The 24,540-nt window shown below is 38.3% G+C and overlaps 1 protein-coding gene across 2 annotated transcripts in view; it reads left to right on the top strand.

The window, feature by feature from the left end:
- Positions 1-1,819, top strand: part of ssp3 (SCAPER domain-containing protein short spindle 3) — a 39,523-nt gene extending 37,704 nt beyond the window's left edge. For both annotated transcript variants that reach the window (XM_018003992.2, XM_089463483.1), the window contains exons 11-12: positions 547-873; positions 1,005-1,819. In XM_018003992.2, coding sequence (XP_017859481.1) covers positions 547-873; positions 1,005-1,145 — 468 coding nt within the window. In that variant the 3' untranslated portion in view covers positions 1,146-1,819. The remainder of the gene's footprint in view (positions 1-546; positions 874-1,004) is intronic.
- The last annotated feature ends 22,721 nt before the right edge of the window (positions 1,820-24,540 follow it).

Here is a 24,540-nt window from a genome sequence, read left to right on the forward strand (position 1 = left end):
AGCCATAATCGATATCGATAAATATATCGATAGACCGGCACATACTTCAAAGCATAGTTATATAGTCTTGCTTTATACGCGCCACACTTTTTTTGTGTATTCTGTTTTAAACTCTCATAGTAAACTCAAATTACAGGGTATCTCGTAGTCTGTCATGAAATAGCAACTGTTCAAATTGTGTTTTTTTTCCTGCTTTTCATTTTTTGTTTGTGGCTCGGTCTTTGCAGTTGGCCGCACGGCTGCCAAAACAAACAAATTAGCAGCGAGAGCTCATTGTCCGCTCGTCCTGCTGCGTTCCGCTATGCAAATAGATGTATACCACACACACACACGCACACACACAAACACAGTTGAGCACTTCAGCTGCTGCTATAAACAAGTGCCACTCTTTGATATTTGCTTTGACTTAATTAAAACATTTGCTCAGCGATTCCACAATTTATTTTATTTCTATTTCTATTTCCGTTTTTGTTTTCTGTTTTCATTCGAGTTGTTGCCAATTAAATGAATCTGTTTCATGCCCCCGTTCTCCCCCCCCCGTTGCAGGAGGTGCTGTCCGTGGAGGGTCCTCTGTCGCTGAAGCTGCTGGACGTGATGAGCCTGATACTTAAATATAGCGTAAATCAAGCAACTGCCAATGCGAGGGCCGAGAGCTCAACGATGCTCATCGATTTGATCGCAACCCTGGCGTTCTTCAGCGTGAACAATCGACGGCACCAGGAGCTGTTGATATCGGAGCCATTTGCGGTGATCTTCAAGAATTTGTCCAAGCTGCCGACACAGTTTAATCCGGTCATTTATCCATTTTTGGTGACCATGTGCTACAACAATGCCCCGGCCAGGCAGGTCATATCACGCGACTTTGATCTAGGGGTGAGTAAAGAGAGATAACACACACACACACTCTCCCCCCTCTCCCTCTCTCTCTCTCTCTGTAGTCTACTATATAACAATGGGCTAAGCCCTGTTAACTTTATAAACCTCTTAACGATCGTTTCTTGCAGTTCCTCGATGAATACAGCAGATCGGATGCGGCCAAGCGCAATCGCTTAATACAAATGATGCATGACAAGGGCAACAACAGCAACAACAACAGCAGCAGCAACAACAAAAACAGCAACAACAACAACAACCAGCAAAAGTAGAGCCTTTGCTCTCTGCCATCTCACTCAGTGTCTCTGTGTCTGCCCTCAAGTGATATTATTTTCAAAGAAAAACAACTCGAAACATTCGAAACAAGTGGATGAAAAACTGCTTGGAAAATGCTAAAGGATTTACACATATTTTTACAATAATTTATAATCAATTGATATCTCTCTGTAGATATATCTATATATATATACAACGTATATATGGTATGCTAGTTATATAACACACTCACACACATACACTCATATATCGCTCATCACATTCACATTCACAAAACAACAAAAACTCGCTTAGTTTTATTGCAATTCGTAATGTAATTTATGTTAGTTTAAAGCAAATGGAAAAGAAGTATTAATACATTCATCTTAATTTACACCCACACACACACACACACATACACACACACTCACATAAATTTTGGCCACGCACCTTTTGCAAAATTGTCAGTTCTTGCTTTTGCTTGTAATTAATTTGAAATAATTTCTGTTCAGTTTTCCCCTCCGATTAATTTGTATTTGAACTTGTATTAATTTTTGAAAGGCAAACTAATTTCATTTTGTTTTCGTTCTGCGGTTTTGAGAGCCTCCTACAACCATCAAAATTTTATTTTGTTCCAACAACATTTTACAATTCATATATAATAAAGAAATTTGTGAAAACTCTTTATAAAGCCCATAGATGTTTTGATTGGAAATTATTTGTGAACTGCTGTAAGTACAGGAAATGTTAATGTTAATGAATGTCTTTGAAATTTCCTAACTTCTCTAAAAATAAAATTTTCTCTTTTAATGCTATAAATTTTCTCAAAATGTTTTTCATATAAATCAGATTAGGTTAGGTCTTTAGTCACATTTCTTATTTTATTCAATATTACTTTTGTCTACTTCTCTTTTAATTTTTCGCTCATATGTTTCTTTGCATTTAAAATTCTCTTTTCTTAATCTTTACAAATTAAGTTTCTCTCTTCTGCATTTTATATGCTTTCTTAGTATGGTTTAAAATTTTTAGTTTCCTTTTCTTCCAATCCTTTCTTGTTTCTTGTTCTCTTTATTATACGATTTTCTCTTTTTAATTTTAAATTAAATTTTTCTCTTATACGAATACCTTTTCACTTTAAGTTTCTCTCGTCTTTAGCTTTCCATTAAAAGTTTTAATTAGTAAATATTTCTCACATCAGTTTCTCTATCACTCCTTCTGTTCTCCAGCTAAGTTTGTTAACATTTATACTTTTAAGTATAAGCCTCTCTCAACTTCAACATCTCTGTACTCTATAAGCTTCTCTCTTCAGTAGTGTGGCTTCAGTTTTATACAAGTTTAGAAATGTTGCTCAAGACAGATTTAATAAAAATCTTATCTATATAGACTCAAGTTCTCTCAGGGATTAGCAAAGCGTAGATAATTTGAACGTAGGCTGGGGAATGCGAAATTCAGATGGTAAACAATATGTAATATTTCGTAGCCCAGCCCGGGCTGCGTTTCACGTTTGAAGTGTTGCAGACAATGGACGGGCACTGTTTGCAATTTCTTTTGGGGCACACAAATTAAAAACGACAATAATAATGTGCCGAGCAATTTGTGGGCGTGGCCTCGTCTAGATGCAGGGCAAAGCAGCAAGAAACATAAAGAACGAAGTAAACAAAACAAGCGAAACTCATCATCAGACGACAAAGTTGTCGACGTGGAGCGCCTTTTGTCTTGAGTCCTGCGCAGCGTGTGTGTGTGTGTGTGTGGGCGGATGGGCGTGTGCGTTGAGCTGTCCATTGTACCTTTGTCCAACTCGTTGCACCTAACCTGAATTATGTCACACGATGAACAGCAGCAGCGGAGGACGAGGCGCAGCAGGAGCAGCAGCAGGAGCAGAAACAGGAGGCGGTGCAGGAGAGGATTGCCGAAGAAATGGGAGTTGAGGCAGCGACAACGACGACATCTAATTTCTTTGGACATTGTACGTGTGGGTTTTTTAATGCTGCCATATGCACAACCCCTGCCGACGAGGGGGTTGGCGAATTCTAAAAAATACTGAGCAAATTGAAAGGCGGCTCACAATAATAATAATAATAATAATAAAAGACCTCAAGAAACTCTCTGGTGACAGATTGAAGTCACTCAACTCGAAATGAAATGCGACAGCGTCGAACAGTTGCACAATCAAACATTGCGAAAGCATCCAGCATCGAATAGGTCGAGGGGTATATTGGCTAGGCGAGCGACTTGGCGACATTTCCGACTCTAAGTGAAAGAGACAGCAGCATATAGACTGATGCGAAAGAACTGAAACTGCGTGTTTAAACTGAAATCTTATTTATTAATATGAATTTTACTATTATAATACAGTAAAATCGGGTTTTAATGACTCCGCTTATAGCGTCTCTACGGTTATTACGTACGACTATTCTGATCCCCAGAAAAACCTATATGAGCAAACTAATATGGGTATAGCGTTTCCGGGTAGAACGACGGTCTTTTGAGCTCGGTATAACAGGATACTACTTTATTTATATAATGGGAAAACTGGAATGGTTCAGAAATGTTTGGTTCAAGCGTAATTTTCTTTAGGTATTACAACTATATTTCTTTTAGAAACAATAAGAAATGAACTACAATATTTTCATTTTTGCAGAGTATTAGAAGATTCGTATATTGTATATAAGAGATTCAAGACTCTTTTGTTGAAACATTATTTTTAATTTGTAGCGAAAATCAATGGACAAATTGGTGTTAGCAGAAGCCAAGTGCTTGACGGCAATAGAGAAAGGGGAACGGGGTATGGGAAGGTAAATATATATGTATATAGATCTATATATAGACTATATGGAGTTTATGGAACTGTGCAGGAATAGTTGGGAATGGGGCAGCCATACGCTGAGCGCAAATGACAGTGCGTCAAAAGAAAAACAACCCTTTGCTGGTCTGATCCATAAAACCCTAATTGCTATGTAGATGTGTTCGACTGAGGGGGAGCTGTGAGGGCACTAATTGTCGACCAAAAACAACAGCAACAACGACACCAACAACAACAACGACACCAACAACAATGAGAGCGTAAAGAAACAAAAAGTTCTGGAGTGACTAAGCAGGCGAGACAGTTCAGCGACAAAGTCAATATATCACAAAATACCAATTTGGGGCCGCAGTCGGCTCCTCAATCAAAATTATGACAATACGACAATAGAGAGCGACCATATACCCCGGGGAGCTGCGTTTTGTGTAGATTAGTTAAGCGTAGGCGAATGCCAATTATAATGAAAAAGTGCTCAGGCCACAGGACATTGCGTGCAAGCAGGACATAAGGCAGCCGGAGCTTTACGAGAATTACACTACATACAAAGCTGCATATATAATACATATATATGTATGTATGTATGTGCGTATTCCATCTGGTATCTGCGTGGGTTGGGTCAACTTGAAGCCAGAAAGTTAATTGCAGCTTAAAGCGGCCACAGAACAAAGAGCAAACTGATTTCAAGGTGTGCTAGCCAAACAAGCCGACGAAGAACAGTTAGACAAACAAATTTCGCGCCTTTTCCGCAGAAGGCGAAACGAAATGGCAGGAGGAAACCAAAAAAAAAAAAAAAACAAAAACAAAAAAAATATGTAAGGAAAATGTTGACCAAAGCAAAGTAAAACATTGAAGTAGATATTAATGAAGAGCGCCTTTTCCAGTTGGCCAAGACGAGAGTATTAATACCCTACCTATGGTGGAGTTGCCTACTTACACTTGGACACATTTAGCTTGTTTTTCTAATACTCAACTAAGGTAAGTAAATATTTTAACTAAGCTTAAATAGAATATTATTATAAATTAAGAAGCCTTTATTTTAGCTACATTCCAGATCATTAGAAAAGCTAGAGAGTAAATGCCCAAGTTAGCCTTTTTATAGCTAGATTATAAGACATCTGAAGGCTCTATAGCTGACTTTTATATGCCAACATATTTTCAAAGAGAAATTTGATTTCAGATTTGTTTTTTTTTTCTTTCCAATTTAAATCTGATTGGAATTCAGAGCTCGTTTGCCTGCGTGATTTCAGCCCAGTTAATGTGTCTCTGGCTAAGTGAATATGCTCATTGGCAGGACATTTCGAAAGGGAAAGTTGACGGTTCATTTGAGCGCTTTGCTACGTTTTTTTTCACAGTTTTGTTTGCTGCGCTGTGCTTGGCCCAAAATTGTGTGGGCAAGTCCTATTCTTTATTGTCCTATGTGTCTCTGTGTGAGTGTGTGTGTGTGTGTGTGTGTGTGTGCAGGACTTCCGGCCAGGATACGCTTCTAATTTGTTTACAAGCGACGGCCGCTGACGTGCTCGGCGCACATTATGCGCGATGCACGGCCTCTGATAAGCAGCTGGACACCAGCTTCGGACTGGAGGGGTTGGCCAGCTCCCACTCCCACTTCAACTGCAGAATGTCGGGCAAGTGACTTTGTGACGTTGTCAAAATGGACTTCGGCATTGCGTGCGGCCAGCACTGATGACCTTACGATGACACCCAGCTGATTATCGAGGAATAGTCGTATCCTTTGGGCTTGCGTGCGAGCCGCAAATTCAGCGGAAATGTTGCGCAGCAAACGTTAAATTATGTAACTAACGCACGAGGCAGCGAATGGCCACTCCAAGTGGCACTGCAACGGGGCAACTGGAGCTGGAACTGGAACTGGAACCAGAACTGAAACTGAAACTGGCCTCATTGAAAATCAGCGAACCGCATTGGGCTAAGCCGCTGGCATGTTCATGTCGAAGTCCTTAAGCGGCTTTAGCTCGATTCCTTTGCTGCTGCTGCTGCTGCTGCTCATTTGCAGCGAAGCGTCAAGGCTTATGGACTGTGGGACAATGGGACTGTGGCATACGCACTACGACTACGACTATGCCGAGGGCTGGGCGAGCTGTGTGCAACTATTTGTGGCCGGGCGCAGTCGCGGGGCTTTGCTTTCAGCTGCGAATTTATGGCCACATAAATAACGCAACAGCGTAAACCAGTGGCAGCAGTCGCAGCACCAGAAAAAAAAAAAAACAGCAACAAAGTCAATGGTAAAAGAAACAAAGTATAATATAATAAGGCGAATAGAGCTATGCTCTATGAAAAATTAGCTAAAGAGGTTCTTCTAGATCTACTTTAAGTAGCTGGGATTGCCTAGCTTATATATAACTAAATAAATAGTTAATTATTATAAATATAATGATCTACATATATGTATGTATGTATATATCATATGTTAACTAAAACATAACATAATAAAAAGTACTATATAATTTCATTTTACCTAAGCGCACCGGCTTTTTCACTCAGATATTCGGACGAGATGGACTTTGGATATAATTGTTACTAAATCTTTCATTATAATCTAAACTATACTAATCTCGTGCTAGTGTTAGTGTAGTATCATATACATATATTTGCATATTATAATTAATTCAAATTTACACTATTATCTTAAATATGTTTATGCAAAAAAAAAAAAAAAAAAAAAAAAAAACTTTTTCTAATTACCCATAAGAGAAAATAAATTGTTTTTAACTACAAATAAAATAAAAAAAAGTACATAAAATTCTCATATTTTGAAATCTTGCACGTAACACATTTATAGATTGTATAATTTTAATAGATTAATAAAATATATTTCATTGAATTACTTTTAAATTCCTAAATTGAGAGTAAATAAAAGTTAAAATAAAAAGCAATTAAATTACGTATCCTCCTAAATTTATATCGATTATATATGAGTATTTCTGATTGTTTAAATTCTAATTCAATAAAAAATAAATAAATTAATTAAAAAACATATTCTTTTATTTTTCATATTAAACGCATTTCATAATGCATAATTTCATATAATTAATCTAGTTCAATAAAATGTATCTCTGAGTTTCTGACTGTAAGCAACTAGTCGAACATTTCTGCAGGGTATTTTGGGTCGTAAAAAACCGGCTGGCATTTCTTTATTTCATATGCATATTTATAGCATAAATAAATAACAAATAATATGGCTATAAATTTGGGCACGCTCTTTGTTTTAATAACAACTAGTCAGACAGAGCCTGAGCTGGGTCGAGTCGAAAAAAAGATACCCCCTTTCGGGGTCCCCAAAGCGTTCATTTGTTCATTTCAAAGTTATTAAATATGCATAAATAACTAGTCAATGGATAAGTAGCAGTTGATCAAGTGATACTCTGTAATTGTACTTGATAGCTTTTGTTTATAGTTCTGGTATTTTCCGCTTTTGTTATGGTATTTAGAGCATATAATTAGCTGATGGCTGTAGTAGACGAAAAAATACCCTCTATTTATGGATGGGTATGTATATAAGTAGAGTTAGCTAAGAAGTGTGTATATGTTTACCTTTCAGTCATGTTGTTGAGAGATGAACTGAAATGAGAGACTAAGGGATACCCTGTAATATCAATAAATTATTAAAATATTGTATACGCTTTTACATATCGCTTATATATACATGAGAGAATAACTCTGTTCCTCTACAATGCAAATGGATATGAAAAGTTTTCAGCCTATATGCCCGCTTTGATTCCTGTGTACAGCGTATAGGGTTCAGCTGGAAAATAAAACTAGCTAACTAACTAGCTAAACAGCTGTCGTGGCAAGCCTTAGGCATGGGGATACGCACACGAATTCGCTGTATTTGGGGATTTCTACACATAAATCAATGCCAATGGGAGTTGGTGCGCGTTGCTGTTTATCTATCAGACAAATTGCCGACGCGATAAGGATGATAACGGAGGCAGTCACCGGGCGACTACTATAGCCCCCCGGTGGCAGCCACAAAACGTTGTCTCCGGTCGCATTTATCGCCGAATCATGCACTCGACGAAATTTGCAGTTGAATTAAAGCCATGTAAGTGGTTAATTAAACTCATTGCCAGCCAGATACTAAATAATAGCATATGTTCTAGCGCCTCACTCCACCCAGCCTCGCCTCGCCTCGCCAGCTGAGATAAGATATCTGTGGCAGGCAGCAGGCAGCTGGCAGTCAGCAGGAGGCGAGAGATGGGTGGCGGGAGGCGGGACGCGGCAGGCAGCATTGCATTGCATTGCCAAAGGGCATTTGGTTATACGGTTCGATTTCGTCTGCTCGGCAGCAAAATGCATCATCAAATATGCAGAGAGCCAACACATATATTTCAACATTTTCATTTTTAAACATTTCATTTTCCTTTATTTACATATATTTTTTATTTTGTATACTTCGAATACCCTGTAACTAGCTGTGCTCGTTGAGCGAGTTGTCGAGAATTGTGGCAGAGTATGCAAGATTTTCTGGAGTGAAATGGGCTGAACTTGATTAATTTTATATAAAAACGGCTTCCACAAGAAACTTGAAAATAAATTATAAATAAAGAAAAATAATATATATTTAGCTCTAAACAGAAAAATGGTAAATAGAGAGAAAAATTATTTATTTATTTATTTAATTGTTACAACGAATTAATTTTAAATAACAATTTAATTTAAAGCCAGAGCAAGAGAAGAGCAAAGAAATCACTAAAATATATAAATACATAAAATATAAAAAAAAAAATGAAATAAAATGTATAAATAAAATTTCAATTAAATTTTTTTGGTTTTATTAGTCAAAGTCATGGGTTTCTAAAAAAATACAATTTTTTTTTTTTTAATTTATAAAAGAAAAACAGTGGAAATTTATATAAATAGTATAGTTAGAAGAAATGTATTATAGTAATTATTACTTAATTTTTAATCATTTTTAATACTCACTGTCTTAAACGTAAAATGTTTTCATTTTATATATATTTTTGAGACAGCCCTATATAGTCAATAAACTACATACAGGGTATCTGAGCACTCGTTCACTTTCACACACGTGCCCATAGTCTTCGGCTGAAGGGCCAACAGCGTTGACAGCTTTTTTGTTCGCAATTTACGAAAACGAGCAAAAAAGCCATAAGAATCGTTTGCATTTATTTGAGTACTCATGCGAATATGTGAGTACATATTCAAATCATCTACTTACTTATATCCACGTTTTAAGGCATTCAATTTTCATTTTTGTCTGCAGAACAGTTTTTCGGTATCTCTCATGCAAATATTTTCCTTGACTCTGCGTGTGTGTATGTGTGTGTGTGTGCGTGTGTGTGCGTGTGTGTGTGTGTACATATTGCATAAATTATTAATGCCAACTTTTATTTTTTACATATTTTGAAGACAGTTGGCAGTCGACAAATACAAATACAAATACAAACACACACGCACAGAGACAGAGAGAGAGAGAGTGTAGAGGGACAGAGAGGGAAATACTCGACTGTCGACTGTCGAGTTCGTCGCTCGTCATATTTGCGTGTTTGCATTTAATCATCGAAAATGCTGCAGAAGCTTCACTGCCACGCCCACGCAGTGGTTGTCCGCCCTCTACCTACGGCCACGCCTCTGGCAGAGCAACCGCAGTCGGGGCAATATTTGCATTTGCATGAAGTTTTTCGTTATCTATTTTTTGTTTTTACATTTTTTATGCCATGCACACGAAAATATGCATTTAAAGGGTATCTTTAAGTTGAGCATATGCATTTGCTGAACTCATCAGAGCTATTAATATCTCTATCAGAAATGAATTTATGAGAATATGTAGACAATATATGAATAGATGGATAGCGAAACAGAGAGTTAAGAATGCAGCTACGAAGAAGCTATATGAAGAGGTTCATGTAAAGATAGATGAAAGGATCGATAGAGGGAAAACAGCTTATATGTGTATATAAGTTCACAGCTAGATATATAAGTGGATATAAGGCTGTGAAATACAACTTTATACCTTTAAAATTTAAACAGATTCTAATGGAGATATAAGGAATGTTAACTAGATGGATTAATAAACATATGTATATTCCATGAATGTTGATAAGTAAGGTGGTTAAATAGATAAAGATAGATAAATAAATCGAATTCTATATAAAGGTACATTGATATAATATAAATATATGTCTCTATATATACAGTAGGATCCGGTTATAAGGACACTCAAGGAACCGTCATTATACGAGGAAGGCGCTATAACCGTAAATGTTTGGTCATAAGAGTTTGTCTGAAAAACAGAATTTTAGTCGCAATAACCGTACAGACGCTATAAGCGGAGTCATTATAACTGAATTCTACTGTATATGTATATATCTGTCTCTCTTTCTCTCTCTCTCTGATTCTCACTTTCTAGTGAGATGAATAAATATATAGATATATATATACAGATTATTGAAATATAGTTGGATTTTTGAGATAGATTGATTAAGTATTTATAGTTATTTATATAACTGATAAAATTACTATAAGAACTCGTATATATTGCAGTCAATCAATGATAGAAACTTATATTATTAGATTCACTCTCTTGAAATCTAATTGGAATTGGAATTTTATCAATTTTCTTATGAAACGAATTTAAATATTTTGTAATAGCTAAATAATAAAAAAATAAATTAGTAAATTTCCAAAAACTTTCTTATTATACGAATGTTTTGTTATAAAAATTTCCATGTTTCCACATTGAGCTCGCTTGAATACGGGGAAAACAGTTTTTAATTTGAAATAATTGGATATTCTGGTAAAACAAACTGCCAGGGGTTTTATTTGGCAATGTTTTCTGTCAGATGTGAGTGTCAAATGATTTAATTGAGCAAACAGGAGTTTTTGTGGATTTGTCGAACAGATTGCTCGCCCGATTGCCGCTGCTCCAGATGGAGCTTATCAGCTGGCTAGGCTAGGCTAGGCCCGGCCAACTGGGCCAAGTGGGCCAAAGCTGCCATCAATAATCATATTGAGCGATTGACTGGCAACAGTTGCAGCTGTTGCTAACAACTACAAAAACAGCAACAACAACTCTGTCAATTAGTTATCATGTTCGATGTCAGCATATTTCGATTAGCATTTCGATTTGGATTTTGATTGAATTTCAGGCCAACTGGCTCGCCAACTGATTAGGCTTGATGTTATCCATTTGACATGCAGGTAAATGCAGGTGATAGCTCGACGCGCTGCTAATCAAATATGCTGACCGAAAAACAGTTTCAATAATCACTCTGGCCCAGGCACTGCCAATTGTTCGTGTGACAGCCAAACAGATTTACCACAATTTCTCTGCATGTCCTGACAAATTGCGACGAATTTGCGTGTTTATAAAAAATTTAAAAATATCTCTCTATCTGTATATATGTGTGTATATATATCTCGCCTGCAGCATGGACCAGGAGCATGCCACGCCCATGCCCACAGAGCAAAGTCCGGGCTATATTTTGATTAAACTTGGCTTTTACAATGTTGCCGCATTGTTGATGTTCATTGTTGTTGTTGTTGTTGTTGTTGCTGCTGCTTGTTGTGCGGTGCTCAACGCGCACAGCGCGAACGCATGCTGCATTTGAATACACATTCGCATTTTCACAGTTCTTTTTCATACACTATCACAAATGGGGAATATACTGCCCCTTGAAGGATCTGTAGAACGCGTTTGAACTAGACATAAAAGAGAATAAAATTCATATAATTCTCGTACCTTATAGCTAAGCTTAGCTGCTTGAAATATTCGTTATATTCAAGAAAAGTCGGAAACTAGCAATATGTATCTTAATCTCAATTAATATAAAATTTAGATGATAATAATAACTCTTATAATAACATATTATTGGGTTTTCCACGTATTCACGGATGTGTCGAAGATATTTAGCCAATAATATATAAATATGTTTAGAAAGTATAGTAAAATATGTCTTTATTAAAAATCAACTAAATAAAAAATAAAATATAATTAAATGAAAATACATATATATATTATATTAAAAAAAAAAATTAAAATTAAAAATAATAAAAATTCAATAAATGAGAATTCATTCATTTCATTTATTTGTTTGTAAAAAATTATTAAAAATTTTAATTTAATATTAAATAAAAATATATCATCATATAAATATATAATATAGATTATTTTATTTTTATTTATTTTTATTTTTTTTATATTGAATGAACATTTTTAATTTGATATTAAAGATTAAATTTTTTGCAAAAAATTGTAAATGTTCATTTAATATATCATAAAATTATAAATAATGTAACAATATGTAAGCAACAGAACTATTTTTTATAACATTAAATACTCTTTTTTTTTGCGTAATATATTCATTTGATCAAATATTATGATGCATTTAAAATGTTTTTATTATTATTTATAATCCCTGTAAATATATACATTTTTTTAAATGCTAAAATGCAGCTTGTTAAACAGATTATGAAAACACATATTGTTTAAACATAATCTTCGAGAGTTTTTTATATGCATTTATTTAAAAAGCATTTCCAAGTCGCCTTGCAGAAAAAAAATCATAAAATATTCTTCACAGTTTTTCCTTTTGTTGTTGCCATTTGCTTTTATTGCATATTTGCATTTTGCATTGTTATTGGCCATGGCATACAGCTGCCGGAGTAGGCGTGGGTGTGGGTGTGGGTGTGGGCGTGGCACCACTGGCAGTGGCTACCCAAAAAGGGGTAGGCGTTGCGTTGGCTATTTACATTTTGTGGCCAACTGAAGCGTGTGTGTGTGTGTGTGTGTGCCGAAGTGGAAACTGTGGAAAAGCTGCGGAAAATGGGCAAAGTACTATATTTATATTATTGCTGGCAGCAGGCGGCGGCATTGTTTGGCCGGCAGAGTTCGCGGTTGCAAAATTCGCATTTTGTTTTTCTTCTCTTTGTTGGAAGTTCTTTTAGGCTTTGTTGCTGGCTTTTAGCTATTATTGCAACAATAAGTTGATATATGCTTTATATTTCGCTCTCTGTGTTTGGCTCTGTGTGTGTATGTGTGTGTGGGTCTTCTTCTTTTTTTGGGGCAACATTAACATTAAATATGCAGCATGCAGAGTAACAAAATTGACGATGTTGCAGCTGCGAAATGCATAAATAATGCCCAACAGCAAATCCATTTGGCAAACAAAAAACTCCACATTCACATACATACATACACATACACATACATACATATATATATGTGTGTGTGTGTGTTTGTAGTAGGCCTATAAGCCGCACAGCTTCGCTGGGGCATCAAAGCCAAAGCCAAAGCCATTTTAATCAGTTATACGTTGAGGCTTAAGCGATTTGCTTTCTCGCGCAATTTTGCGGTGCATTTCAAATGTCCAAGCAAAGTGTCAACCGGAGCCCAGCTGAAAGCCCAACTGCAAAGCCCAACTGGAATCCAGGCGGAAGCCACTCGGCAGCTGTCAGCGCTTTGAATGCAAATCCCCTTTTGACACTTGACCAGTTGACCAGCGCCAGCTAGTCCACTCCACTCCCCTCCCCTCCCCTTCACTCCACTCCGCCACCGTCTTCCACTCGGCTCATTTGGCTGATGGCATCGGCGTGTCATAATTTGTAATCCTTGAACGCAGCCGCTGCCGCTGCTGCTGCTGCCGCTGCTGCCTGTTTAATTTTCACACCTTTGTTCTTTACGCTTGAGCGCCCCGATCAACTGCCCAACGCACACGACCTGGATTAAGCTGGCCTCTGGTCACTCCAAGAGACCGGACAACCACTGAGCGAAGGGACGAACCACTGCGCCACTTGACCTCACGACAAAAAGGATAAAACACGTTTCTAATCAGAAACAATATTCTGATTAGTTTTCTAGAGCTTAAAACAAATATTTTGTAATATTAAGAAATTCTTTAGAAATATCAATTATATTAATTAAATATATAATAATTTCCTAATATTATACAATTTTGTTTATTTTTTTAATATAATTTTAAACTCTAGAAGAAAAATCAAATATTTTGTATGAAATAGTTTTAAATTATATAATTTAATATTATATAATAAAATTGCATGCGATTGTGAAATTCTCAGTTAATATGATCTTTATAATTATACTAAAAATATTTTCATATTTTAATATAGTTTTTATTTATTCTTTTTTTTATATATATAAAATTGATAATAATAAAACTTTTTATTCTCATTTGTCGGATAGCTTTTTTAATATTATAGGCAAAAAACAAAACAGTCTTTTTGGAATTACTATTAATTTTATATCTTTAATATATTACTAGATATTTCAATTCAAATTCATACCAAAGTTATTTAAGCTATCAGTTAAAATGCTTTAAAAATATTACAAATTATTGTTGGATTGTAGGTTTCTATATTCTATATACATTATATTTTTTTATAATTTTATTTCATATAATAATGCCATTTTTAGTCTCAAGTCTTTGAATTGTCCCTGGTCTCTAGTGACTTGTCTAATTTCCAGTAAGCTCAATACTTCTAATACCAACTAAAACGTAGTACAGATCCTGAACTTACTTTTATTTAGACTTTAGGACTAGGAGATTTAGATTTAGGACTTTTAATAGAAAATTCTCATTCGGCTAGATTCCCTTTTGGCTGCTGCAGCTCTTGAGAGCAATTCTCCCTCCCTCGCTCCCCCAGTCGGCGCTGCATTCCATTATCCAATTCAAATGCCAAGTGTTGCCGTCAGCTGCCCCTGCTGCTGCTGCCTGTCTGCCTTGTCCAATGTCAACTTGCAACCAGCAACCAGCAACTGGCAACTTGCAACTTGGCAACTGGTTGTCGGGGTTTCTTTTTTGAGCCTGGCGCTCGCCATCAAGTTGGCGTGTTTATGGGCCAAGCGGCACAATTAACATGTCGCGGCTTTTAGCAGCGAGCGACTGACTCTGCCCCTGCCCCTGCCTCTGCCCCTGCCTCTGCCACTCTGACACTCTCTCAAGAGCAGCAGCGAGTTGCACAAAATGACATATGAGGCGCATAATTGAAACTTCAAAGGAGACGAAGGCGCAGTCGGGGCATAAATTAGGCGGCTGATCGCAGACGTTGCCCCAGCCCCAAGGTGAGGCTAAACAGTTGCCACAGATAATAATGGCAAAATGGAGAGAGAGAGAGAGAGAAAGGGAAAGTTGAAAAGAGAAAGAGAGAGAGACAGACAAGTGAGAGAGCCAGAGATTAAGAGAGAGAGCGAGAGGAAAAGGAAGGGGTAGAGAAGTGGAGAGAGAAATACATAAATGAGAAGAGAGAGATAAATTGAATAAGAGAAACTGAGTGACAGAAAGAGAGAAGTAGAGAGCGAGGCAGAGAAAGAGATAAATAGAGAGAAAGAGAGAGAGAGAGAGACAGTGAAAGAGTGGGAGACGGCTGACCGTTGGAGATGGTGAGAGAGAAACAATGAGAATTCTCTTTCTCAAAATATCAGCTGAATAGACTAGCTAGAGACGAAGCAGATGGAGTCTAAACAGATCCGCCAGAACAGAGAGATAGAGAGAAAGTGAGAGAGAGGGCGTGAAAAGAGAGATCACAGATAAATAGAAAGAGAATGCTGTGAGAAAAAGAGAGCAGAGAGTGAGTGACAGCCAAGGAGATAGTCACAGCTAAGGGGGAAGGGGAAGGAGCGGCTGCCTGCTGATGCTGAAGCTGAAGCTGATGGAGATGAAGATGGAGATGGAGATGAAGTCCAAGTGCTAGACGTCGCGTCATCTTTCCATTAGCGTCGTGTGGCTGGCGGCGGGGCAACGGTAGCGCCTACTCCAACGCATGTGTCCGCCCTCCGCGCCCTTCCATTAGCGGAACATGCATAATGCAACAACAACAGCAACAACAACAACAACAACAACAACAAAGTTGCCACAGATTTTCGAGTGTTGTTGCTACATGAAAATCAATAAAAATGCGCGTGTGCGGCAGATCAGATGGATCGCTCGCATTATGCGGCTGCAGCCAAGTTCAAGATGAAAATGGATAAAAGATTTGAGTGCGGGCAAATGAGAAATGTTGCCTCATTGTCGGCATTTGTGTTTGGCGACGTTTTCCATATTTTACGCCATAAATTAAGCACTTGAGGCTCCACTTAGGAAATCGTGTAAAATATATATAAATATATATATATATATGTGTAAATCCCGATGTATGCACTTGTAAGTGCAGTTGGGAAAATGGGAAAGCGCAGCTGTTTGATAAGGCTAGAAAGTTTCCGTTTAATAAGCGGAAATGCTCGGCCAGAACTGTGGGAAAATTTCCGAGCTCGCACCAAATCAAAGGCAGAGGCAGAGGCAGAGGCAAAGGCGGCATGAAACGAGCCCGAGAACCGATGCGCTGCAAACACGCAACAAATCTGACGTTTACTCCCGTTTCTGATTTCGATTAACCAGAGCAGCTCATACAGAAGGAGACACCTTCTGGGCGAGCTGGGGGAGGGGGCGGGCTCGGGCAGAGGCTGGCATTCAGCTAAAGCACCGCCAGACACGCCAATGGCAACAAAGTCAATAGCCAGACAAATGAAAAGCTCAGCGTCTGCAGCGAGAGACAGCTACAGAAAATGGCAGCTACGAAATGGGAAAGTCCGAGGCGAGCGAGAAACACGAAACTGAAGAGAGTTGCAATGCGAATGCCCTAACCAGGTAGAGCTGGAGAATCAGAGTGCAGAAAGAGATTGGGATGAAGAAGATATTCAAGAAATGAATTGAGGTTTTGAGCGAGAGAGATAGAGAGATATACAGAGAGAGAAAATTAGAAGAAGGGAGAGAAAGAACAGAATGAAATTAACTGACAGAGACAGAGATAGACAAAGAAGAGAAAGAAACTAACTGATGGAGACAGAGCGAGGGTGAAAGAAAGAGGGAGAGAGAGGCAGGGAAAGAGAGTGAGAGACGGGGAAAGAGAGACAAGCTCAAATAGATAAGCAGTCTAATTCGGACTGTATAGAAAGAGGAAAAGAAAGAGCCGAAGAGAGAGTTGGAAAGATAGATGGAGAGAGAGTGGAGAAAACACACAAAATGAGAGGCACAGAACGTCAAGAAAAGCAGAGAGAACGTATAGAGACAGCGAATAGACAGTAAAAGAGGAGAGAGACAGATATATATAGAGAGGTAGAAGAGCGATAAAACAGAGAGAGATAGAGAGAGAGAGAGAGAGAGACAGAAAAAAGGAAGACAAGGGTCAAAGCATGGATAGAGACAGTAAGCATTAGAGAGAGAGAGAGAGAGAGAGAGAGAATGTGTGAGAGAATGAGAGAAAAATCAGGGACAGTCATAAAGATTGGGAAACATCCAGAAGTAAAATGTTATTGCTAGATATAAAAAAGTATTTGAAGAGGAAGAGAGAAAGAAAGACTGTAGAAAGAGACGAGCAGAGAGACAATATGCAGGAGAGGTAAAATGAAAGAGACAGCTAGCCTAAGAAAAAGAGAGACAAGAGAAATATGAGAGTCTAAAGAAATACTTTGAGCTTTGACTAGCTGTATGACTAATAAAATCGTAATAATAATAATAATAGTGATACTAGTGTAATAGTATATTTATAATACTATATTTGCTTGTGCTTTATTTAAATTGAGCCTGTAATTATTATAACATACAATATAATAATACATTTATTATATTCTCCCTCAATAATCTTTGATAATTTCATGTGGAATACAGAGCATCCGTTGATAAAGCGGACTCTCTGTCACATAGTTGTAATGCCCTCTAAAAGAGCATAAAACGACGCATTCCGCACGAATGGCTCTGCAGGAAGGAGGAGGAGGGGTAGGGGGAGGATGAAGGCAGGAGGAGGCAGGCAACTGAAGGAAGCAAAGGCAACCAAAAATGGAACCAAAAACGGAACCCAAGGAAACCCAAGCGAAGCGTAAACATTTTACACTCTTGTGTGTGCAATGAAAGCGACGCCATTTCGATGCTTGAGCCATAAGAGTGTGTGTGTGTGTGTGTGTGCGTGTGTGTGAGCCATATGTGTGTGCCATACGTGTGTTAAACGACTGCTGCAGACTTAAGAAAAGATTCTAACGTCTGAGCCCGTAGGACTTGAGCATTGTGTAAGCAACTGAAGAGTGTGTGTGTGTATATGTGTGTGTGTGTGTATATGTGTGCGTGTGTGAATCGTAAAATCATTTGAGCTACGCGCATGGCTGAAGCAACAACAAATGTGTTCATAAATTTTTTACTGCGTCGATTGGCCAGAAAAATTGCATTGACCAAAAACTACGAAGAAGACGAAGAGGAAGAAGACGAAGACGATGAAGAAGAAGAAGACGTGAACTGGGAATAGTTTTCGCTGGAGTATAGGAACACGGAATCGGAACATGCGGAACGTGTGGCAATGCATAGCAACGTGAAATGGTCGCTGCTGCACGCCTTTCACTTTCTTATCGCGAATGTGTCCCGTAATTTGTCATAAATTTGCCAAGTTATTGGCGAAACCCTCGTAAAGTCCTATGAAATATGCGAGCGAAGCAATTTCGCTGTTGCTACTTGTTGTTGTTATTATGATTGTTGTTGTTGCTGTTGCTGTTGCTGTTGTTGTTGTTTAGATAGCAACTAAGTGCGGCAACGGCTGCATCCTTTGCATCGCATCGTCGCCGTCGCCGTCGCCGTCGCCGTCGCCGTCGCCGTCGTCGTCGTCGTCGTAAGCCAAAATGCAAATGTAACGCAACACCTAGCAAACCGCTTCATGCCATGCCACGCCCCTGCCCGCCCACCTAGCCACGCAAAACATTTGCATTAATCATGTTTGCATTGCATTATGCAGCACAGCATACGGCAGCATGCCACGCCTCCCAGACCGCCTTCTCTTCATGTGTTAAGTGCTGCGCCTCAACAACAACAACATCAACAACAGCTAGAGAAGAGTGTGGCCAAATGTGGGCATGGCTTTAACGCCCACCAAAACACAAACACACACACACACACACACACACACACAGACTAAGAGACTCATGCATAAATATTTTTTGCATAAACAAAAGTGTTGAAAATGCAATTTGCAAGGCCTTGTGGGCAAATGTGTGAGGGGGGAGGGGGGGGGGGAGTGGATGGGCGCCAAAGGGGAGCTTTCCATATGTTGCCTAACGCTTAGCACGAGGTCAAACCAGCAAAAGAGGGGCATATACACAAAATCTACAAAGAGAGAGAGAGAGAGAGAGAGAGAGAGAGAAAGAGAGAGAGAGAGAGAAAATAGTTTCGAAAATCTTTTGCTGACAAATTTATGTCAGAGGGTGCTACAAAACTTATAATGCAATTGTTTAGACATTTTTAATTGAATATACATACATATATATATATATATATTTTATAGAAAATAAACAAATTCATAAGTTTGAAGAGTTTAAAATCTTGCACATCAGACACTTAAGAATATGAAAATAAGCAAAAATAAATAAAGAAGGTATGTATATACTCATATATAATGTACTCCAACTGAGATGACATATTTATAGATCACATTACTTGCAAGGAAAATTTATAAAAACATCGACAGATACTCGAGTCAGAGTCATGAAAAGGTTGGCAAGAAATTGTTTATAGTTTGTAGATAATGTAAAGAGGCTAATATAAGAGATATTCATTGAGATCATATAACATTCCCAATAGTTGTCAAGTTTATACAAACATCAACGATAGTCGACTTAGAGTGAGAGCCAGGATGAGAAGCTTTACAATTGTCAAAATTGAAGATGATTTGTAGATGATATAAAAATTCGAATATAAAAGAGCACAAGTAATATAAAAATATATACTCTATGAAGATCATATAACATTGGTATATTGGGTTTGTGCAATGTCTGTCTTGCTGTAATATAATAATAATTATAATGTAATCATTTTTACGCCTCTTTAGGGGCGTGGTACATCGAAAAATACCCTGCAATTTTCACATTTTTTGAGCGTAAGCATTCAAATTTAGAGTACCGTTAGCTCGTTCTAAGCACTGACCAAAAATGTGGGGTCTACGCCCAGTAGGGGCGTGGCAAATTGGGAAAAACTGCATTTTACACAGTATTAGAGCTAAACTTAGCTGCTAAATTGCTGATGGGATGTGAATGAGTATTCCGCAGTCGGTAACGCCCGACTGAAACGTTCTTACATGATTACAAATAAGTTAGTAGATTGGTATTTAGATTTAGCCATATATATCTACATAGACATCTGGAGTTTATTGTCTACGTAGATGTATATAGAGTTCAATCTAAATATCTTATCATTCACATTTCGTTAATGCTTATTAGCTAGAAAACTTCGACATTAAAATGTGAAGCAAATTTTCTAGTTGTTATACATATATGTACTTATACATATATATGACTTCAAGCAGTTGCGTCTTGCGAAGATCAAACATTATTCAGGCAGTGCTTTAAAGTCTTTAACTCGTAATACAAATTGTATAAAATTACTATGCTAGAGCAAAATATTAACTAGCCAATTTATCAGTTATTAGCATAACAGTTCGCTGTAAAATTGCAACTTGATGGCATTTTGGAATAAATGTATAGAAATACATACATATGAATACAGTTATTTCTAAGCAAATCCGTCGTAATGCCGTCTACGGCGTAAAGAGCGGAAAGTAATGTAGCTTGACTCGATTTTGACCCGTCTAGTTGGGAGATGGCGACGGCCTACGCGGCGTATGCGTGCTTACATTATGTATACGTGCATAGAAAAGAGGAAGAGCGGGAGGGAGCGAGGGGGGCGCACATTTCTATGGCAAACTGTTTTTAATGCTTTTAATGCGCCAAAGTGTTGTTTCATTTTCATTATTTGCACAAGCTGCCACACATTTAAATGCCAGCAGACCAAACGAAGGCCCCAGCGCCATAGAGAGGGAGTGTTGGCCAGGCCAACAGCCAGCCAGCCAGCCAGCTGGGCCAGGCCAACAGGCAGCCCATTCGGTATGCAGCTGTTGAGCTATAATCATAATTTCATAAAGCACATTTTCACAAAAGCTTTCAGCACCCTAAACTGCATTGTAATTACAGCGTTGGGGCTAGCGACAGCAACAGGGCTGGCGGGTGGGGGGGGGGCGTGGCAGCCGTGGCTAAAGGATAAAACAAGCGCGAGCGCATTTCGTTGCGCCAGTCAAGGCGAAAGGATAACGATAACCAACATGTTGGCTGGTTGGCTACCAGCAACAGCACACTGAGTGTGAGAGGGACAGCAAGAGAGAGAGAGAGAGTGAGAGAGCGTGAGGGAGAGGGGGAGTACTTACAACTGGGTGGCAATTGTAGTTGCTGCTGTTTGCGGGGCTTTCGACTGGCATTTGCCGAGTGTTGCGTGTTGATTTCAACGCATAAATATTGCAAAAGGTTCAAACAAAATGGCGTCGACGCGCAATAAATACCGTTACAGACACACACATACGTATATTTGAATAAATATGTATTTATTTGTACTGCTCTTCAGCATATAATATATACATATATATTTGTCGCATTGTAATAAAAGTGAATTTATGCAATATTTCTGCGCCTTTGTGCAAATATTCATTTCGAATTCAGCAAAAGGATAACAGCAACAACAACAACAACAACAACAACAACAGCAGCAGCAGCAAAAGCTGCGTGTTAAGTGTCCTGTCCGTTTGTTATGCTAATGAGCAGCCCAAAAAGGGCGTAATTGTTGAAGTGCTCAAACAAGTGCAGAGTATTTATTCACAGATAGAGAGAGATAAGTGCATATATATAGAAAAAGAGAGAGATAGATGGAGACAGAGAGAGTCAACCTTCAAACCAAAAACAAATTTCGTATCTATGAAATAATTATTAACATTTGTCGCATTCGCCAGCGCCAAATGAATGAAATGAAATTTGACGAACAAGTGCAGGCAATTTATTTATGTCCAAAAAAGGGGGGAGGGTCAAAACGGGGGCCAGCAGCAGCAGTCGAAAGGCTTGCTGATGGGGCCGCAGTTGAAGGCTGTGTGTATAAATTGCATGCATTATTCATGCGTTGCCCTTTCGAATTCAAATTCAGCTTTCCTCATACTTTTACTCTGTGTCTCTCCCTGTTACATTCGTGTTCTCCTTCTCCTTCTCTGCCAGCAGGTCTCTATCTCTATATGTATTCTCAATATCTCTATGCACCTCATTTTCTCTCTCTGTATCTCTAGGGATATCTACATACCTCTCTATGTCTCTATAATATCTCTCTCTCTCTCTCCCTCTCTCTGTCTATCTTTGTATTACTTAGTATAAAACTCTCTATCACAATCTCTCTATCTCTCTCTCTCTCTCTGTCTCTCAATCTCTCTCACTCTATCTCTATCTCTGTGTCTCTCTCTGTGTCTCTCTCTCTTTGTCTCTCTCTCTTTGTCTGTCTCTCTTGCTATACGGAATATTCTCTCTTTATTTGCGTATATATTTGTATATCCCCGACAGTTTGTCTTTTTATATACTTATCTCTCTCGCCCTCTCTCTCTCTCTCTCTCTCTTTCTCTCTTTCTATGTCTCTTGCTCTCTATATTTCGCTGCTTGTCTCTTTCCCCCACTCTCTCTCATTGTTATTTTCTCCAATTTCTTACGTTCTCTTTCTCTCTCGTCTCTCACAATCATTATCACTTTCTGTCTTCCTTTTATCTTTCAGTTCTTCTATTATCATTCACCTTAACTTTCTTCTTTCTATCTATCTCTTACTTTTCCATTCTTCCTCTCACTTTCTTACCCTTTCACTTTTAGTTTTCTTCGTTTCTCTATCTCCCTCTCAGCTCTCTCACTCTCACTCTCTCTCTCTTACCTAAATCTGTGTTGATATTTGCATTCATTTCCCAATATTTTTCAATGTATTTTCACTTGCTTCCGATGATTCCTCTCGCAGTCCTCCGCATCATAAACAATTACAGTTAAATGCAACTGTTTTGCAGGCTGATTCAATTATTCAAGTAGAATTGACGAACTGCCGTAAGTGTTAAATAGTTGCCATAACAATTATCGTAGGCCCCATTTAAAGAGTCTGAAAGCAGCTGCCACAGCTGCTTGCAAGCTGCACAAACTTTAGCCAGATTCGCAGCCAGAAACATGGCTTAGTTGCAGTGGGTAGAGCCTCGTTATGGGCACATCAGCTGTGTGTGTGTGCCGAGGCAAAAGTTTCTGGGCGATGTCTTCGAGGTGCACAGAACCACAAACAACAACAACAACAACCACCTAGTGCCTGGAACGTGCAAAACAATAGACTGAGCTCAATACACAAAATGCTGCAGTCATTCAGTCAAGCTGCATGTGTGTGTGTGTGCGTGCGTGTGTGTGTGTTGGCCAACAGTTGCACAACAATGAGCTGGCTCATCAACCGCACCACAGAGCAACAACTCAGCCCCTAGGTGGTTTACCCACAGCCGAGAGCAACAAACCGCTTACAAGTGTACAAAAAGCCTCGCGATACTTGAGAACTGAGGCGTCTGAGAGACTTACAGAGCGAGAGAGCCAGAGAGCGGCAGGGAGGTCGGAGAGGAGGCGTGGCAAGTGCCAGAGGCCTACAAATGTCATTCAAGCGCTTTTGCTGCAATTTTCATGCGGGACTCGGACAGACAGAGAGGGAGAGAGAGAGAGGGAGAGAGAGGGGGCAGCAGCTTTCGTGTGTGTGTGGGGGTAGTGCGGCGTGAGAGACTTGAGAACTGCTCAAGTGGCAATGCTTTTCCGCCTTGGCTAACGGAAATCCATTAGGTTGCCTTTTGCAGTTTGCATTTGTGTGAGGTTTCCGTTTGACATGGCCCATCGTAGCCCCCCACTCCAACTCGAACTGAAAACCCAAATACTGCCCGGAGAAGCCCCGCTTACCCACCTGGCCGAGTCACCTGCTGATGAGGGCCTCGCAATCAAGCGAACGTTTTGCATACGCTCAGCTTGAAGTTTGCTTTATGCGTTTCGATTAGCATAAATCAAATCTATGGCACGTATTTTAAATATACATATATATACACGCACAAAAAAATACCAAAGTCCGCAAAAAAGCAATAATAAACATTTGTAGTACAAATAGAGGAACTGCTTTGGAAACACCTTTCGCCAAAAAAAAAAAAAAAAAAAAAAAAAAAAAACAACTACAAAAAGATACATAAATAAATAAAAATAAAAACGAACAAAATCAAACTTGATACTGAAACTGAAACCAGACGCGAGTTATTCCGCCTGATGAAAACATTAACATTATACACAACATTTTATGGCTACTACAATCTTTATACACTACCTCTAAGAAGGTATATTAGTTGCGAGTTGAAGCGTGAAACTTTTGGAAAGAGTTTGTGAAAGACTTGCGAGAGTAGAGCTGTTTGTCTCATTCGCACCTTTTGAAACATATTTTAGATATGTTATTCGTACTTGGAGTTATAGCTGCCTTGTATAAATGTTTGAATTAATATTATTTTTATTTTTATAGGTATACAATTTTTTATAAAAATTCTAGATTAGTTAAATATTCAGTTAATAGTAAAAACATTAAATTTATAAATAAATAGATAAAAAAGAAATTTATCTCGAAGCTCCTCCATTCCAATTACAGACTTAGCCGTAGTTAAATTTGGTTGAATCCCAATTTAAGAGATTGCCTTGTTTAATTTACTGATTTATTTTTAATTTTAATTATTTCATTACTTTTCTTTGCTATTAATTTGAAATATTT

The sequence above is a fragment of the Drosophila arizonae genome, chromosome 3, assembly GCF_054131065.1.
Source record: "Drosophila arizonae isolate 15081-1271.41 chromosome 3, UAZ_ARI_1.0, whole genome shotgun sequence".
Classification (NCBI taxonomy): domain Eukaryota; kingdom Metazoa; phylum Arthropoda; class Insecta; order Diptera; family Drosophilidae; genus Drosophila; species Drosophila arizonae.